The sequence below is a fragment of the Silene latifolia genome, chromosome 3, assembly GCF_048544455.1.
Source record: "Silene latifolia isolate original U9 population chromosome 3, ASM4854445v1, whole genome shotgun sequence".
NCBI classification, from domain to species: domain Eukaryota; kingdom Viridiplantae; phylum Streptophyta; class Magnoliopsida; order Caryophyllales; family Caryophyllaceae; genus Silene; species Silene latifolia.
The window spans coordinates 87,777,875-87,791,820 of NC_133528.1; the positions used below are offsets into that span (position 1 = coordinate 87,777,875).

At 36.4% G+C, this 13,946-nt stretch overlaps 1 protein-coding gene across 1 annotated transcript; it reads right to left on the reverse strand.

The window, feature by feature from the left end:
- Nucleotides 1-851: 851 nt before the first annotated feature.
- On the reverse strand, nt 852-11,389 carry LOC141647766 (solanesyl-diphosphate synthase 1, mitochondrial-like). Its single transcript, XM_074456095.1, has 12 exons — nt 11,191-11,389; nt 10,989-11,078; nt 10,307-10,387; nt 10,115-10,186; nt 9,539-9,685; nt 7,468-7,554; nt 4,372-4,443; nt 4,164-4,258; nt 3,161-3,293; nt 2,879-2,968; nt 2,321-2,419; nt 852-1,381 (listed from the first exon to the last, which is right to left on the reverse strand). Exons 1-12 carry the CDS (start codon nt 11,266-11,268, stop codon nt 1,199-1,201), a joined length of 1,227 nt encoding a protein of 408 aa, XP_074312196.1. The 5' UTR covers nt 11,269-11,389; the 3' UTR covers nt 852-1,198.
- Between the last annotated feature and the right edge of the window lie 2,557 nt (nt 11,390-13,946).

Below are 13,946 nucleotides of genomic sequence, written 5' to 3' on the forward strand. Positions count from 1 at the left end.
TTTTATCTGAATATAGGAATGCTTGGCTTGTAATAGGCAGTAGCATAGTATGCAGGTTTTAAAAGTTTGTGGGTTTTTTGTCAAACACAACCTTTAAAAAACTTTTTTTTCGAAACACCACCTTTAAAAAAAAAGTTTGTAAAACACAACCTTTAATAATTTTTTTTTTGTAAAACACGACATTTTGGCCAGAGTTTAACCACTTGCAATAGGGTGACTTTAAGTCGATATTTGAGGTAGCAAACGAGTTCCATTTGAGGTGTTCTTAGACTCTTTGGAAAGGTGGAAGTACAAGCTTTCCAATGGTTACCAATACGGTGGTGATAGGTGGGTTTATGTGGGGTCTATTGGTATGTAAAGTAAGGTTGGTCAAGGAGTGAATTGGAGAGAGAAACAAATCAGAAAAACACCAATTCAGTTCTTGACCAACCTTACTTTACACACTAATAAATCCTGCATAAGGCCACCTATCACCGCCGTATTGATAATGCCGGGAAAGCTTGTACTCCCACCTTTCCAACGAGTCTAAAAACACCTCAAACCGACCTCGTTTGCTATCTCAAACATCGACTCAAAGTCACCCCATTGCAGGTGTTCAAACTCTAGCCAAAATGTCGTGTTTAACAAAAAAAAAATTATTAAAGGTTGTGTTTCACAAACTTTTTTTTTAAAGGTCGTGTTTGGAAAAAAAAGTTTTTTAAAGGTTGTGTTTGACAAAAAACCCTTTGAAAAATGATGTATTGGTTGTAATATTTGGACTTGTGATATTAATATTACTAACATTTCACCAAAAAAATAACAATAATAAAAAATATTTAGACAGGCCGCGCAAAGCGCGGGATACTACCTAATAAAAAATAAAAGTGCCTTTTTTCCACTTTCACATGTATTTTATTTGATCGTGCCACGAAATTTAATATCGAACACAATTGTTACCTCTATCATTCGATTGAAGAAACAAGAATTAATTAAGTATTCAATAACAAAACAGAAATGATAAATATACGATACAACACGACCTACACACAATCGAGACAAAGTCGGACTACACCTCAACCCTTCTCCCCTTTTGAGTGAACGGAGCATAGAGGTATAGAATGCACAACAGCGCAAAATTGTCGACTCAACAAAATCGTTGAAAGTGGTGGCCATAGCATGGAACTGATCGGAATAATGTTCTCAGCCAATCCGACTTTTCTCATTTGTTTTTGCAGACGATGTCTGTAAGATCTATGAGTGCCTGTCTTGACCTACTAACTACTTTGTTATCATCTGCACTTGTAGACAGTAAATTAATGGCTTCAGCAGCTTGGTTTGCATGCTTGAGTGCTAGATCTTTTGCCTTCTCTATTCCTTGACTTCTTTGAAGGTAATCAAGAGCCTAAATGCAAAAGGAGAGGATAGAGAGGATCATCGACCTAACAATAAGTCAATAATACATGTATCGATGAACTCATTCGATCAATTTCCATAATGCTGTCAAAATTTGACAGGACCCTAAACCTGATTGTATGTTGTTATATTGTGAGCCAAAACCAACCCAACCCATGGTTATATAGTTTCAAATATGGTAAGAAGAAACTGACTGGAAACGAAGTAAACCTAATATTGCACATAACATGATGAGTCCACCCGAACCCAACACAGCCAATAGTGAGCCTATGAGATCGATAACCCGACAACAATATGAATCAAAGCGACAGACATTCACCTGATTGTATTGAATGAAACTACTTGACACCAACTAAATAAATTCAGCAAACAAGAAGCCAATATGACTTACTTGATCATTACCCCAATGTCTCAAGGGCTCCCGCAGCCTTACCCCAATGACCCAAGATGAAAATTGTGTCGAGAGTTGCATCGAATGACTCTATTTGACATTTAACTAAGTAAATTCAGTAAACAAGAAGCTAATATGACTTAATTGATCCAAATGGTGATGTTTAATCAGGATAAAACCTATATATTATGACCCCATCTACCGGATTGCTAGCTCTACTAAGATAGACACCACAAAAATACGAGCTTCATTCCTCATGTAAAACTTTCAGACCATAGAGCATGAAATTTCTCCCAAGATGGAAGATAAACCAATTATCGACTTTATTGGAATAGGTTCCCTCATAGCAATAACTTTATGAGGGTAATGTGTTCTGATATTAATTTGTTTCCAGTTTAGGCACCAAGATGTATTGGATCACCAAGTCCTCAACCACAATTTATTTTCCTTCACATTAAACACATACGAGTACATTGATATACTGTTCACAAGCAAGAAATCATTGAGGATCCATTGCATATTTGACAAGTGACTTACAAGGTCTACATCAGCAGGGTCGTCAAAGCCTCGTTGCATGACTTCACTTAATTGGGGGAACTCCTCCATTGCTAACACCAATGGCGCTGTGATGATGCCCTGCGGAAAAGCAGAAGCATGATAAATTTCAGACTGAAGAAGTATGAGAACAATGCTGATTACCTATCACACAAGTATATCAATCAAATTTAAATATTATACCCCATTGTATTTATATTAAGAACTAAAAAGTCTAAATACAAATACACATGCTTGTGCTTTTTTGCACCTGAAGCACAAATATAATAATTTTTCACCTTGAGGTGAAAATAACGTGCACATACAAAATATCTAAGGCAACAGTCCATCTGTGGTAACACGTATATATGACATTTCTATGAAATAGTCTGTTCATCCACCCCCAACCCAACACACTCAACAGAGAAGAAAATGCACTCAACGCACACTCCCAACACCCCCTCAACAAGGGAAATTGAATAGAATTGGAAAAAAAATACAGCACATAAGTAACATAACTATGGTACATTATCATAAACATGCGGAAAAATAGCAGCTTACATTGCGAATGTTAGCAAGGGGTCCTTTTCCAGATGATTTATATGAGCCAGTGAAGTCAAGAACGTCCTTTGTCAACTGATGCGCAAATCCCTGATGAAAATGCCAAAAATATATTTTTAGTAACAGGGATATCATCAGCAATAAGCACTGTAACGGGAAGAACATATGTTGTCTAACTGGAGAAAAAGGAGGATAAAATAAAGAAACTGACAACTGTAAGTTTTCTTTATCCTAACAGTGTAAATGCCAAAAAAAATCGAAGGTCTCACACGCTTAACTCACCAGATTTTTCCCGTAATCATAAGCCAAATTTGCAACTTCTGTAGTTTGTCCCGCTACAAGAGCAATGGACCTGCAGCTATTTGAGATCAATGATGATCTCTTGTAGTAGGTCTTTTCCATGTAGTACTGCATGCTTCAAATACAGAGTGAAACATTGCGTGAATAGCAAAGTACATATCAAGCAACAGGAGCAATTATATATGTAAAATAAAAATGAAATGGCCAATGGTATGCAATCATCATATTTCTCATTCGATTTTCTCCTTGTAGCCCACAAGCCCAAATATTTTTTTTTGGAGTATATAGATTAAAGAACACAAAGGGAATGAAACCCATGTTTGAAGAGATACCAAAGGGACCCCATATACAAAAGATAGCGAGAAGATTAAGATCTTAATCTATCACAAGTAAAATACCCCCAAGACTAATTTCTACACTTCAGTAAGTTGTCCCCCTTCGTTAGACTACCTTCCACTTGGAGCTAAAAAAATTACTTTTCTTTTGGATTGGGGATATATTGGATCATCAAAATGACTTATAATGCTTTTGTATTTTTTTAATCATGAAGTAGCACATGGTCCCATTCTATTCGGTTAAAGGGTTAACTGGAAATTACTCTGTTATACAAAGAGAGTCGTTGCATACGTCCGCCCTGCCTTACTACGCTTAGAGCAGGAACCACTTTGGAGGCACTGGGTAGTAATGATGATAATGATGTCAATCATACCTACCCCACTTTGTTAACCGTTGCTCATTATCCTATTCTCCTTTTCCTTAACAGTAGAGCTAAATCAATGTATATGTTGCATTCATGACCAGGGGCATAATTCCGATCGCCAACCTTGTCTATAATCTGATTTGGGTATCCTCTCATTCTCATAACTCATAAAATCTATAACCTGCTTTTGATAAAACAAAGGCCTTACTACTTCCTAGCACGCACGCACGCGCGCGCGCGCACACACACACACACAGATTTTAGCTCTAAAGCAGAATCACATACTTTAAACAACGCTCGGATGCCATTCCTGTCATTCCCATCTGCATTGTCTCACCAGTAGCAAGATGCTCAACAACTTTTCCTAGTAATGATAATACCTGCAGAAGGTTATTCAGGTTACAAACGATAAGAAGACAGGCAACATAAAAGTTGAGGAGAGAACAAAAAGAGAGAAGGGTCAGTTTCATCCAAATAAAGTGACGGCATTCACCTCAGTGTTTTCCAGAGAGGCCAGAGCTACATAAGCCCTTGAGAGTAAGAAGTCACCTACTAGTACAGCTAGCTGCACTAAATGAAATAAAAAGTCAAGACACAGGTGCTCAAAACATTCAATGTGCAATGCAGGATATCAGCAGTCATAAAAATCTAGGCAGTTACAGTCATGCACACGTGCTTTCTTCCAGACCATAAAGAATCGGAGGGAGTATTATGTATACTGGCCCCATATCTTTGATGAGCTATAAGTAGGGATGAATGATACTCTGGAAGAAGGAAATATAACTGGTGTTCTTTTAGGTTAAAACTATGGATAAAAGCTCATAGTTTCACTAGTATATGTCATCCTCCAAGCTACATTTGGGGCAGGGCTGAGTATCTAAGTTCATTGAGAAGACAATTGGGGCATTAAAGGATACCACGGTTTTTTTTATGAAGTGCGTTCTGGCTTCTGTAATTATGTTATGTAGGATGAATTATCCTTATTCCTACTTTTAGGTTCTTGAAAGTTTTCCTTATCAAAACAATCATAAAACAACTTGCTTCACAGTTCACCCTAACACTCTTCTTTTTAAGAATCTCGTTCTTTAGTGAACACACCGGAATGGAAAAAATTACAAAACAAGAACACAAAACTACAATTGAAACGATCTTCATATCCCCTAATCTACCATTTGCGAAAGCTATGGGCATTGGGATAATGTTGTAGGTTATTGTAGTATTTACACCAACTCGTGCATCCAAGCACTAGAATTGGTAGAGGAAAACCATCTCAGTTCTTAATTTTGGCCATCCATTAAGTACTACGGCATTAAATTACGATTATTAAGACAAATTTTGTTTCAACTTTCACAAGATTATGTGAGTTATTAAGGCTAGAATAAACATTTATTTCTCAAACAATAGGTTCCAATTAAAAACTTGCAAGGAATTCCATCCTAAACAGGCAATGAGAGTGTCATCTATGTAACAATAGAGGGTTAGATAGTTAATCATAAATATTCACTAAGAGAGGATCTATAGGTCTAATGTCAACACATAGGACGACCAGTTAAGCAAGTTTTAGGCACCTGACCTCAGGAGAGTTCATGAACTTGATCAATGCTCCATAATCAGAAAGATAATAGCAACAACAACAAAGGCTTTGTCCCAACCAGATTGGTGATCGGCAAACTTAAATTGTTGTATGGAACCATCTAATGTGAGGTAGGAAAACAATAAAAGGTTGAGAGGATGAAAAGCGTCAAAACGAAACAAGATAAGCGGAAAACGTTTGATGTGAATAGAATAAAAGGAACAAGAAATATAAAAAAAATTAGGAAAATATTTTGAACAGATGTAAGAAATTTGAAATGGTAAATAACTGACGAAAAATAAACAGGGCGAAGTGATGCAAAGCATAGGGAAACGTGTCACTAATGGAGTCAAATGAAAATAAGAAGTCCTGAAATAAACACTTAAAAAGAAGAAGGTTTGAAAAAAATACTAATCCCTCCCATTCAACTAGTTGTTTATGTTTTTATTCTTTTGTGAGGGGTATTTGAATGAAACATAAACAACTAGATGAATAGGAGAGTAATAGAGAAGTCAAAGGATCACTCAATAACTTCTTTGGTTCTGCATTATGAAGTAGCGGTCCTCCGATGCGGTTTTCGACTCAATTTTCATCTTGGGTCATTCGGAAAGAGCCTCCTTGTGTTGCTGACACAAGGAAAAGGCTCCCCCCTTTTACCCCGCAATTTGCGGGAGCAAAGGAGCAATGAGGCACACGGGTAATGTTATTGTTGTTATTGTAGAGAAGTCAAAGGATCACGCAAGAAGGAAAATAAAGTCAAATCCTATTATCCACGTGAATTCTCCCTTATTTCTTATTTCTTGAATACCATGTAGACCCATATTGCCTCCAATTCATTTTATTCGAGTTTTCTTAGTTCTTCGTCTACCCCTTCAATCTAATCACTTTCATTCTCTTCATCCCTCCTAACCAAAGTATCACTTGGTTTCATCTCATATAGCCAAACTACCTTGCCTCATTAGGATTTCGTCAACAAGATGATATAGATTCTTTCACATCAACTGACTAGAGAATTCCGCCATATATAATGTTTCATCAAGGACAATAGTGAGCCACCTAACCCCATTAAGTGCATGCTTCACATCAAGGTTACCAATACTACTCTTTTAAAAGCATAGATTGTTGTCATCACAGCATGTGGTAATGTTGCAAACTAGGGAAATGAAATAACACGAACTTTGTACAATACACATCTGATCAAACAAGTACAATTGAGTGATACACAACAGATCCTTTCATTTTGAGAGTTGACACTACAACTTAAAGACAGTCAATAACTAGGAAAAGAACAATCTGTGAATTAATCTTCATTAGGTCAAGTGCTATAATAAAAAGAAAAAGCACTGCAGCTTAGAAATAGAAAATTAAAGGGTATTACTAAATAAATAGAACTTGATCCCTAAAAAAACTCTCTCTAAAAAACCCTAGCCTCCATCAAATTAGACCGGGGGCTTCCATCGATTATCAATCAATCGATGGTAAGCCCCAAAATTGTTTCAAATTTTAATCAATAGTATGCATATTTATCTTCTATTCAATAAAAGTCTCCCTTTTGGTGAGAATCGTTTTTCCGTCCCTTATTTCGGGGGTTTTCCATTTATTCCTGGGTTTAGTTCCATCAGTAATATAGTCAAGAGTAGTTCGTTAGTGGTTTGCAGCGTATTCTTTCAAAGGGTAAAAGTGATTTGTCAACGATCTTTGGAACCAGAGGTAAATTTTATCTCATAAATCAAACGAAGGATCCCCTCAAAAGCTACATGAAGATAGCGATAATAGGACGAGCCGAATTGGCAGATGCTGTTTTGAGATCCCTAGTTTATAAGAAAATTATTTTTCTTTGGTTTCCATTAGATTTGTTTTCGATTATACTTATTCTTTGTAAGTGCCGTATGGCGTTCTATTAATGAATTGTTCTTTTTTCTCAAAAAAAAAAGAAATAGAAAATTAAAGAGTAGCAAAGCATACTATAATTCAATCTACTATAGGAGGTGTTCCACAAGAAGCAGAATATATTACCTTGTTTCCCAATAATAGATTAAAAGGACCCAAATCACGTCCTGTCTCAGTACCATCTGAGATATCACCATGAAGCAGGCCTCCCACCTAAGGTTGAGTAAGAAAAATACGCTGAGGTCAACGTAAACAACCAATAATGGATGTACACATGAAACCAGATTAAAATAGTCCAACAAAGACAAGAGATTAGATTCAGTGAGCTGATGTTGAATAAACCCAGATGGTAACTTTAATGGGGTAATGGATACATGTTTCTCACTATCTGACTTGTTTCCCTCTAACTTTCGCAAACTTAATCTATGTAATATATTTGATAAACAAATTAGCAAATAATTCACAAGTCAAATATATGGTTTACCCTAAAATGTTATCAAAAATTACAGAGTACATAAATGCATCTCATATGATAATCCTTTGTTTCTTATTCTTTATGAAGTAGTGCGTAGGAACACCCCTTCCCATGAAGTGTAAGGACTAAGGAAAAACTGAATAGCAACAGTGGGGGGCAAATGTATATAGTATCTTCAATTAATGTAATCTAGTAATCTAATTGTGTTAAGTTCCGGCATATATGATGAGCATCATATACTGAAATTTGCTCCCTACAAGCTTTCCCTCTACCATTACAAAGAATAAAAAAAATTTAAAGCTCGGCGGTTACCTTTAACACCCCTCGCTAAAACTAACGAGTAAATATACAAAAAGTGAATTCCAGTTTGTCTTATAACATAGAACAGGAATAGGATTCATCCCTTTGACGATCATGACTGTTGTGACTCGCAATGTTGTGAGCCACACGTACATGTTGTCAAACAAATTGTAACAGATGAAAATTTGATATTTAATTAACCTATGTTTAACTGTAAACTTATCAGGAACCAACAAGTTTACATGAGAGCTTTTTCAAGGGTTATACTCTGCTCCTGAAATCACGTATAAAAAAAGAGTGGGTAGAATAAAGGTAATGTACAGATTGATAAGCAACCAGAAATGAATACACTGATTACTTCTAAAGTGGGTATCTAAGGGGAAAGGCAAGTGACAACCACTATGCGTTTTACAACAAGCAATATAGCCTTGCAAGTTGCAACACGAGGGAGTTTTACAACAACAACAACAACATCAGAGCCTTAATCCCAAAATGATTTGGGGTCGGCTGACATGAATCATCCTTTCGAACCGTCCATGGGTGAACGCACGCCTCAAAATGCGAATAAAAAAGGGGAAAATGAAAAACAAAAAGGAAGAACGAAAATGTAATGGAAAGTCAAGGTAAACTTAGGGGTTTTAAAATCGAATTCCGGATTTCTTTTATAAAAACTTAAAATTTAAATCGAGAGAAAAGATTAAAACGATTTTTAAAAACCGAAATAGAATTAAGGATCCGGAATGAACCAAGTAAAATCTATAAGAAAGTGGTTTTTGTACATTGGATAGATGGCTAAACTCAGTATAGCTCAAGAAAGCGATTCCCATAATTTTTGTCCCATAGATACGTGATTACCTAACAAGAAAAAGCCACGTAGACAATTATCCATGGTAACGCCATAAAATCAAGCTGGTATTGACGTATTGCCATGGATAATTCAAGGTTTTCGGGGCCCTACCTAATAAACACCACTAAGTTACATTCTTTTATGCATGGTATTTAGTTGGTACCGACACCGCATCGCAACCAAGTTATAAGGTTAAAAAAGGTTACCGTAATTTTGGAGGTGTATCAACTGCATTAATATTGCAATGACCGAGATCAGGAAGCGATGACTCCGAGTTAATGTCTCAAACCGAGATTTAACTAGAGTGTTTCACCCAGAAATAGTTAAGAATTTTGAAGTAGATTATCATTTTCAATTGAATAGATTATGTTAGGACTTAAATGCATAAACCCATAACTTTCAGGAGAAAGAGGTCAGGACTAGCTCAGTTGCTCCTATGTACGTTCTGTAACAGATACTACAACCAAGTATCCTATTGAAGGACACTTACGAGAAGAATAAGCTTCTCGGTAACTCTTGATTGTTGCATAACAAATATCATTTACAGAGTATGAAATAAATGTTGATAGACTGACATGTATAAGCTCTGTGATTTCAGCAATTAGCTTCAGCCTTGTGTGAAGTTGAGTCCCAAATGGACTGGGCACTCCAGCAGCTGATAGTTCATCAGGAGACGACTCAGATATGGGGATATTGAAAGCCGTTGTCATTAGCAATAATGCCTGCATAAAAAATGGTACATTGAAATCTTAGACGAAAATACCACTTAATATAGCAAATAAAGACTATAAAAGAGCATTTGCATGTTAGATATTTAATAGCTGTACTACATGCTGAAGAAAGAGGCAAAAGTAAGGGAAAACGATAAGCAAGTCCTGGATCAGGCTGTTAACCTATACAAAATTCTTCAAGAAACTGCATAAACAACAAGTGCGGATAAAAGAAAGGGCCTCCTAACTATAATCCCAGTATTCCAGTTATTTCCAACACATACAATGCTACAAGGGTAGCCCTGTTCACAAAACAGCACATAAGCATGTTATGAGACTATCAGTATTCTTTGTTAGATGGAGATCGCAATGTCTTTTCATGTAAAGAAACTGTGATGTAAAAAACGGGTCAAGGTCGCAAAAGGATTCATTTTAACATACCGTAGGGCGGAAATGCTTGCCTTCAACTCCCATTTTGAACATATAGTCAGCACCCGATGCTAATTTAGGGAACTGCAAAAGGATGTAATGAGCATGATATATTGATATAGTATCCTTCCATGATGAGAACCGAACCTCACTCTCTCCAAATAGTATTTATGCATCAAAAACAAAAGAAAAAGACAAACACACCTCCGAAGCCAACAATGACCGCATCCTAGCCGCTAGAAGCGATAATTCATTAGAAACCAGGGAAAAAGGATCTGATTGGTACTGCAAAAATATGGTAACCTTGTTAAAGGGAATCACATCAATTGACTCATAAATAGACACCGCCAGAAAAGAATAAATAAACAGCCTCTGCAACATTTGCAAGAAATAAGACGACTAATAAAAACACTTGAAAAACTAGTAGGAAAGAGCCAACGAGTGGAGTTTCTTTACCATCTCAGTTTGTCATTGTACGGAGTATAAAACACTACAGCTTTTCTGTTTGTTCTTTGAATACAAGGACCAAAACATTCATATAGAAGACTTCTCAAACTGTAAAAATGGTTGCTTAAGAACCCGAATATGAAGGCCAAAACTACCGAACCAGAAAATTCCCAAAAAAAAGAAGAACTATGGGTATATTTGGATAGAGGGAGACTATTTCTCAAATTTCCTTATAGTGATTTCGAGATGAACTATTTCTCCTCTAAGAGGAATCAAATTCTATCCACAACCAGGTGTTTTTGGCGTCATTAAGCATTGTACAATGCAGCTGAGGCGCGCTTTTTTAAAGTAAGAATATGGCTTATATGAAACACAAATAAAACAGTTGATAATTGTGAGATACAAGAGAATTAATTGAAAATACAAAGTTAAATGAGACCTCAAGGGTAGATGTAGAAGTTGCTGTGTGATGAAGTTGACGTCTACTCCCATTGAAAAAATGGCAGGTTTCCACAGGTACAATAACACGCTGCATATATATACAAAAAAAGTGCAATGGCGACCGTCAGTACATTGACGATACCCATACCGATGGCGATAATAGAACTTCAATAATAAAGAAAATAAAAGGAAGATGAGACCTGTTGAGAAGTGAGAAAATGGCGGAGTAGAGATGGTTGGGAGTTTAAACAATGGCGAACAACTTTGGTGGTCAACATACCTATAACCTATTCTCGGCTACTCTGATGTCGATGCCGCTCTTGATATTTTTGGCTATAACCATCTACTGTATCACTGTATAATTAATTGTATATTGTATATGTATGTAATTCAAGGCACGCCCTTGTTTTAAAAATACGACCTTCTTAACATTCCACTAGTCCACTCCACGTGGGACCTGCCTCTTACTTTCCCAACCTTTTACCAGATTAACCTTTTCACTTAACTAGCCGTCTCATTGAAGACGAGTAGACGACCACTATCCGTCACAAGTTAAAGACGGATAATGACGCTCTTACAAAATGCAAATGGATAGTGCTGTAAGAATTATCATATTAATTCTCTATTATGTGGACCTAATTACTGACGTCAGTCACTCTAATAGATAATAGCTAAATATGATGTTTCGGGTTTTTAGTCGGAGTAATAGACTAAGGGGGTGTTTGGTTGGAGCTTTTGGAATGGATTGGAATGGATTCAAGCCATTCCAATGTTTGGTTGGAGCATTTTGGAATGGAGTTAGATACCTGATGGATTCTAACTCCATTCCAACTCCTTGGAATCCCATACCCATCTCTCTCCTCAAGTTTCCAACTCCATTCCATCCAACACATTATTATTCCCATACCCGGATTGAACCAAACAACTTCAAACATGTATGGAGTTCTAACCCCATACCTCTTTGGAGTTAGAATCCATTTCATTCCATACCTAATGTTTGAACCAAACGCCCCCTAAGTGGATTACGGTTAATGTTTACAGGCCATTAACATATTAGGCCCACTTATCTAATTATGCCCCTCCTGCCACCTATATAATAAAAGCTACACCTGTTTGTGGTTTTAACCTAATTCATATTCATTAAGAGAAACACACAAGAAGAGAATTAGAGAATAAGGAAGGCAGGAGAAGACAAAAGATTGGAGTTTATCTTCTTGTTGATTTCAAGGAATCTCCTTATCAGATCTAATGACTACTCCACGTAAGTACTCATCTGTAATTATCACTGCAATCAAGATCCTCTAAATTTATGTTTACATGTGGTATCAGAGCAGGATTGTGATTGCAGTTATAGTTCTGATTAATGTTTCAATTATATCTTTTGAATGAAATTAATGTTTAATTATGATGTTATTATTTTCATTCATGGTTGATTGTTTACTCGTTTGATTATGATTGTTTCCGCTGCCCTAATTGAATTATTTCAATTCTTATGATGCCCTAATTGAATAATTTCAATTCTTATGATGTCCTAATCGCACATCTACACTGTTCACGCAGAAAGTTACTGTTCATCAGTTTTGAGTGTCGGATTTTGATGTTATAATAATGTTTTTCGAGTGTAAATGGCGTTCTAAACCAGACTGCATAGCAGGGTTAGCGTTTTTAAGCCTAATTCTGACGTCTTCATTGAGTTTCAGGACGTTTTTGGTTAAAAATTATGATTTTTTGTTTTATTCATAATAGTTCTCGATCGAGCTAATGTTTCACTCGATCGAAGCTCTTAAGCATGAATAAGTTCCTTCTCGCATTATAGTTTACGATACCTTATGTTTGATTATGTATGCTCGTGTGATATTTATATTATTAAGTATATATAAGTTAAGATAATTATCATATTGTTGTTGTAAGCCTACATATTATTTGTGTAAATATATCATTTGATATCGAATGTAAGAGACTTTCGCATTATGACAAGTTGAAATTCACCACAGTGATTTTATCTCGTACGCGATCAAATCTCATAATGGAATCATATTGAACATTCACATTAGGTTGAGGTTCGCCACAGTGGACTCAAATTATGTAGTGAATTTCCGACTAAGCATCTAATGGGGTAAAGTAACTTGTATTAAGGTTTTACCCACAGGTAACCTGACATTAAAGTAAAACACCCATTAAGGAGAGTAAAGTAACTTGTATTAAGGTTTTACCCACAGGTAACCTGACATTAAAGTGAAACACTCATTAAGGAGAGTATACTCTATTATGTAATTAAGCATGTGTAGGTTGTCCACAGATACTATACTTGCCTGATGAATGTTTATGAGTTACTCATTTAAGTTTCAAGTCTTAGTCATGATTGCTATTGTGTGTTAAACTCAAAGCCTAATGTTTTGAGCATTGTTCATAATGCGATCGTTGCAAAGCTCTCTCAATAATCGTGTCCAAGTCGTTCCACAACTTGATGGTACTAATTACTCGAGAATGGAAAGAGCATCTCGAGTTTTATTTAGGGATCTTTGAACTCGATCAAGTGCTTTATGGGTCAGCTCTCATTTGAACCAAACTTCCGATGCGAGTAAAGAAGTACTTGAAGAGTATAATTGGTGGAAGAAATCTGATAGTCTTTGCCTAAAGTTTTTGCGTCTTACCACCGCACCAAACATTAAGTCCTCCATTTCGGAGACAGTCAGTAACACGGCCCGGTAAGTACATGGAAATCATTAAGGAACGCTTTCGGACTACCGATAAAGCGGTAGCCGGAAGGCTTATGTCCGAACTTACCACTGCTAAGTATAATGAGAGTGTAACCACCATGCAGAAAGCATGTGTTACACATGATTTAATCTGGCGACTAAGTTGGGAAAAGCTGGGCATGAAAGTTGAGGATCCGTTCCTCGCCTGATTTATCATCAACTCGTTGCTCGATAAGTTTGATGCTTTCCATCTTCAT